This window comes from Paramisgurnus dabryanus, chromosome 17 (genome assembly GCF_030506205.2).
Source record: "Paramisgurnus dabryanus chromosome 17, PD_genome_1.1, whole genome shotgun sequence".
NCBI lineage: Eukaryota > Metazoa > Chordata > Actinopteri > Cypriniformes > Cobitidae > Paramisgurnus > Paramisgurnus dabryanus.
Window position 1 is genome coordinate 709,489 of NC_133353.1, and position 5,998 is coordinate 715,486.

Below are 5,998 nucleotides of genomic sequence, written 5' to 3' on the forward strand. Positions count from 1 at the left end.
TTGTGGACGTCTGATAACATTTGCACCTCAACGACAAGTGCTTTCAATTAATAATTTTATTTTTTTAATTTTATAATTTATTGATTTATTTCTCATGAATTAGAAAATAAAACAGGATTTAACTAATTTGATACCAAGAACTGATTATGTTATTTAAGCTGGCAAAGAAAAAAGAGCTGTTTTAAAACTGTTACAGTATATTTTACAGTCACCTTTTCTACTTACTACACACTAAACTTACATTTGTATTAAAAATAGCAACTAGTAAACACAAGTACACTGTAAAAAAAAATGCAGCATGAAGTTAAAACAACTTAGTTTTGCAAATCAATTCAACCCAATTAAGTTGACATAAATAATAAAACAGAAATCGTTGAACTTAAATTGTTAAGTTAAAGTTACATAAAAATATATGTTGATTTGACATAATTTTTACAGTGTTGTAGTAGTACACACAATGAATTTATATTTTTTATAGATGATTATGATCAAAACACTGTTTAGTAAATAACCTCACAGCTGAGCGCCTCTGCCTGTATTTACAGGAATTGTGTTTTCTTACATCGAAAGTATAATTTTTTGTGACAGGCCTTGCGTTTGTCGACATGCCGTGGTCAACAGTCACAGGCTCAAGGCAGCTGCTGAACTATTGCACCAGTTTTGGATGCCTGCGTTTCAGCACTACAGAATTCAACTCAGGGGGTCTTACAAAAGACATACTGTAAAACAGGCACCCATTATATGACTGGCGTGACACGAACAATAAATATGGATTACTCGCCGGCACCAGTGTGAAATGATGGATTCAATGTAAAGAGTCCTATTTTAATCCAGTGCCAGATTCCTCTTTTTCTCTCCATCCTTTCTGAAATACACAGGAAATAAACACAGATACTGCTGTCTGGCACTGGCCGTGCCTCTTCCTCTGTCTGGCACTCCAAACCCAACAAACATACAAAACACATGGAGGTCCACATATCTATCTGTCTGTCTTGACGTTCATTCATTCACACAGATATTTTCTCTAGCATTCATTCTTTCACAAACGTCAAAACACTATGACATGCATAAAATGAAAGGGAGAATTGGGCTTCAGGCTATCTCCAGTCTTTGACAGCCTGTCTTACTCCGAGGTTTGTTTATGCTAGTTAAATGTGGTTACATTACAAAGTCCCTTTTGATTTGTTGCATTAAGATAGATTTTAGAGATCAAGGACCTGAAATATATGTTGTGGCGTGAAGATGCCGATGTGTGGACCCTCTATTGAAGGGGGCTGTCTAGGCCTGTCGACAGAGCCGCCATTTACGCACGGTGATTGATGTCAGCTATTCAGATTGTAAGTGGTGGCTTTACACCTCTTTGGCGGCTTTTAATTTCAAATGGCCATCTCATTTTTCCGACCCCTTTTACTACCTCTTTTCACCGCACATTGAAAGTTGGATACGTGTACAAAAAGAGGAAATAATGCTATAGGTGCTTTTTTTTAAATTACAGAGTGCCCAAAAACGCAAGTATCCTGTCATTCAGGAATAATAGGCTAAAGCGTTTACATATCTAATGGCTAAGGGCCAATCAGTGTGTCAAAATTATGCTGGAAGTTATACAGTGTCATGCTTTTAGTATTAAAATAAAGCAATAAAAAAGCATAAACTTCTACGGCCCATTTTGGCATTAGACTGTTTGGTTTGCCTTGCCCGTAGCTCGTATTATTTGTCTCCATAATCCATGGCAATGTTTGATGCACATTTTTGAAGCTACGTCAAACTCTTTCCTTAAACTCTTTCTTTATCTTTCTAAAATCGTATGTTAATTTTGTAAGTCATTTTGGATAGGCTACAAAGTTAAAATAATTTCCGCATACTTTTATTTTTAAGCACTTTGTTCCCGTGTTTATTATGTGATAAACATGCAGTTATCGAAACAATAGGGACCCATTTGGAAGTCATTGTCGCCCTTAATAAAGCCAACTTCCACGCGTAAATGGCCTTGTCCTTAAGCTTCATTTATTCCGTGTGTTTGTGATAACCTTTCCCCGAGATTTTAAGAGTTCATCGTTTTATTTTCTTTCTCTAAAATAATTGTATCATATACCATATAACACTATGTGATGTCAGTAACAAATTGTAACATGTTTTAATATACCGTTTTTACTTATTTATTTAGTGTTATAATTTTTGGGGTGCTCGCCATCGAAATAATAATAGCCTATATATGTGAAATTAGTTAATGTTAATGTTTTGTAATATTCCATATAATTAAATATATATTTTTACGGTGGCAACAGTGTGCAAACACAATATCACTTATAGGCCTGTGCTATTGATATCTTAAATATAATCAACTCCATGTCATGCCACGGACTACCTGGATATCCTCTGGTTTTCCAATAAACATTCAAACATTACAAATGTGCGACCTTGGTGATAAATTGAATAGCCAATGCCACTGAGCAGCATCTTTCCACATGCAAATTTCATTTGATCAACCGCCGTAATTGCAATAAGTATGTTTTAGAGCTGAAGAATAGGGTCGATAATGGTCGTTATCTTATCACAGCGAGGGTCATATGTTCATTGAGCGCGTGCTTATTGGAGGTGTTTTAAGTTAACACGCGCGATTTCCTCCCTACCGTGAATGCGCTCGTGATGGAGTAAACACGCTAATCTGCTCAGCATTATCTCCCGCGGACAATCGTGTCAGACCGACAGTTTTGCAAATAACATGCACTATTAGGCAATTTGAGATATAGCCCTTTATAATGCAGCGGAATCCGTGGACATCAGTGGAGAGGTTTTGCACGTTATTACTTTGTGCCTCATTTACAAGAGACGCAAAATAGAAAATATATTGCATAGCTTTTATAAAAGAAATTATTTGATAGTGTGCCTGGTGATCTGAGAGCCTGCGGCTATACATTTTAAATAGGAAATAAAATGAAGCTCACCTGCTCTGACTCAGGATCTGAGTTTTGAAAAGTAGTTTGAGAAGTCGACCACAGGAGCATACAGACACGCACAAAACTGTTTAATATAGCCTATTAAAAGCTACACAATATTACACCTACTAATTGGATAGAAATAGGTAATAATTTACAATCAAGTTTACAGCTGCGTTTGTTAACATAATTGTTTTACGCGTTTTAAAAATAATGCAGAATGTTCTTAAATAGGACAATAATTTGTTTTATAAAAATAAGCAAATAGCACGGATTAACTTAATCAAATTAATTCTCAATACACAGGTCGGTGGTTTTCACGCCATTGTGTGCTAACCCTGAACTCAGCCAATCTCTTATTGGAGAAGTCATTCACAAATCCTCCAGTGACGTCAGCTGGGTATAAAACAGAGCACGAGTTCAGCTGAGCCACAAACGAGTTACCGAAGCTGTTGCGCTCTCTCGATGTAAGTACATTGCAAAGAAGAAAAACTTAACAATTCGCCTTTTTTCTATTTCTGTGAGGGAAACCTGTGATTTTAAAAGGACTACAAGTATATTTTAGTACTTCTGACACACACTCTCAAACTTCTTCAAGTTTGTGATGCCCGCTGGGATGTTTAGTATCGACAGCATCTTGGCAGGGAGACCCAGCTGCAAGGACTCGGTTCTGCTCCATCGGAATGCTCCGGTCGTATTCTCCAATTTGACGGAATCCTTGTACACAGCAGCTGGTGATTTTAATGGACTCTATTCTCACACGGGACCTCCGGCTCCTAATTTACAATCGGTGACTGGAACCAGGATAGGCTATAACAACTATTATTATGGACAACTTCATGTCCAGGGGCCGACTGGGCCAGCGTGCTGTGGCGCAATACCAACCCTTGGTTCGCAGCAATGCCCATGCATTCCAGGTATTTTCATTCATTCATTTCTAATGTTTTAGTATCGTGTATAAAGTTTGTAATCATTTTCTTAAAGAATCTTCCAGTAAACGTTTACGATTATTTTAAGTCCAAAGTATTACATAATAAATATACCACAATAAATGTTTTATAAGGTATTATATTAGCATTAATTATATCAGCATTACACTGACTGCAGTTTACTCAAAACATTTCTACTGTATTTTAAGGCTACGACGGCACCGGATCAGTGCTTATTTCTCCGGTCCCACATCAAATGATGTCGTACATGAACGTGGGAACATTGTCCAGAACCGAACTGCAGCTACTCAACCAGTTACACTGTCGGCGCAAAAGACGACACCGAACCATATTTACAGATGAGCAACTGGAGGCACTGGAGAACCTTTTCCAAGAAACCAAATACCCTGACGTTGGCACCAGAGAACAATTGGCACGGAAGGTGCATCTACGTGAAGAGAAAGTGGAGGTGAGTAAAACTCAGGTTATTTATTAGATTAAAATTTTAGGCATTTGGCAGACACTTTTATCTAAAGCGACATTTGGGTACACATCTCATCAGTGTGTGTTCCCTGGGATTCAAACCTATGACCTATGCGATGCTAACGCAATGATTTATCAACACATTAAAAATATATGTGTGAGATTAACAAACCACGCATTAGTGCGTATTTAATGTAATACCACATATATTTTGTGGAGATTTTTGAATTTGCGCATTGCTATTTTTGTTATTATAATAACTATTGTTAGCCTATAACTTTCTGACATTTAAAATGTCAAAAATTGTAAACTCTATTGTTTATTTTTATTTTTACATTTTTCTTATGAATTACCGAATTCATTTAGTTAATGCAATTTTTTGAGAACCAAATGACATTTTAGAACATTGCGTATGTTTATATGCGTCACATAGTTAATAGGCCACATCATTTTGAGCATTAAAACAACTCAATCATTCATGTGTCGGGAAATAAAGAGTGATGTGCATGAGGAAAGTCTCTTCATACCATTGATTTGATGCATTTTTTTTTTATATACTTTTAGGTTTGGTTCAAAAACAGACGAGCAAAATGGAGAAGACAGAAAAGGTCGTCGTCAGAAGAATCAGAAAACTCACAGAAGTGGAACAAATCCACGAAAACACCCACAGAGAAAATCGAGGAGTGCAAAAGCGACGTGGAATCAGACAGCTGATATACAGACGACGAGACCTAAAAATCTTGCACAAATACAATTCGGACTTTATGTAAATATTGTAAAGTACCATGTGAGTAGGAGTAAAATGTGTTGTCATGCCGTTGCACAGATGTATAGTAAATGTTACTTTTAACATTGATATTGTTATTTATATTAATTTAAATTTACACAGACAAAAATATCATGGATTCTGGCCATATTAATGTTATCTGGTATATATTGAAAACGTTTTAGTTAAAGTCTTGTCGTAACGAGATATACCCAAATAAGATGTTATGAAATGGGCTGTAACTGCAGACATGTACGATGGCAGGACGTTAATATTTTGACATTGATGAAATCAACGTTTAATGTCGCCTGAAATCTAAAAAGAACACGAGCAAGTATTAAAATATTATCTAAAAACATTTTTGGATTTGGGATGATTATTTTTTAAATGCAGTGAATATAAAATGAGCACATTTTTGTAGCATTTTGAAGATCTATTATCACAAATAGCTGAACAACAATTTTTGGAATTTATTTGAACGTAAGACCTAAATTGTGATTTAGCAATATTAAATGTTTAATATTTAAATACAGATCAAGCAACTTATTTAAAGGTAGAAACTATTTTTTTATCATTGAGATAAAATAGTAATACATTCTGTTGAGAGCACAATGCTTACAAAAAAGTTTATGTAGAATTGTTCCTGACATAAAAATGCCACAAAGGTCTTCTTTTATCTCTTTAAAATGTTTTAAATGTCATTTTTTTTAAAATGTTTTAAAATATTATTAGTGCGGATTTATCTAACATGATCGAATAATTTTCAAAAATATTCAGAAAATAAGCATTTGTTGATGTGCGACAACCACCTGTTGTTATGTAAACCATTTGCTTAAGTAGAATGTATTTCATTTCAAAAACATTTAAAGCATTGAAGATTAGCC

The 5,998-nt window shown here is 35.3% G+C and overlaps 1 protein-coding gene across 1 annotated transcript; it reads left to right on the forward strand.

Annotated features, from left to right (window-relative positions):
• The first annotated feature begins 3,387 nt into the window (after positions 1 to 3,387).
• Positions 3,388 to 5,440, forward strand: gsc (goosecoid). The gene is made up of 3 exons (XM_065245158.2): positions 3,388 to 3,853; positions 4,075 to 4,334; positions 4,913 to 5,440. Exons 1-3 carry the CDS (start codon positions 3,541 to 3,543, stop codon positions 5,060 to 5,062), a joined length of 723 nt encoding a protein of 240 aa, XP_065101230.2. The 5' UTR covers positions 3,388 to 3,540; the 3' UTR covers positions 5,063 to 5,440.
• The last annotated feature ends 558 nt before the right edge of the window (positions 5,441 to 5,998 follow it).

Bases quoted from the DNA above. Each gene is read 5' to 3' on its own strand.
- gsc (XM_065245158.2), top strand. From the start codon at position 3,541: ATGCCCGCTGGGATGTTTAGTATCGACAGCATCTTGGCAGGGAGACCC. The intron at 3,854-4,074 runs GTATTTTCATTC...CTGTATTTTAAG, and splicing joins GCAATGCCCATGCATTCCAG to GCTACGACGGCACCGGATCA. The intron at 4,335-4,912 runs GTGAGTAAAACT...ATATACTTTTAG, and splicing joins TACGTGAAGAGAAAGTGGAG to GTTTGGTTCAAAAACAGACG.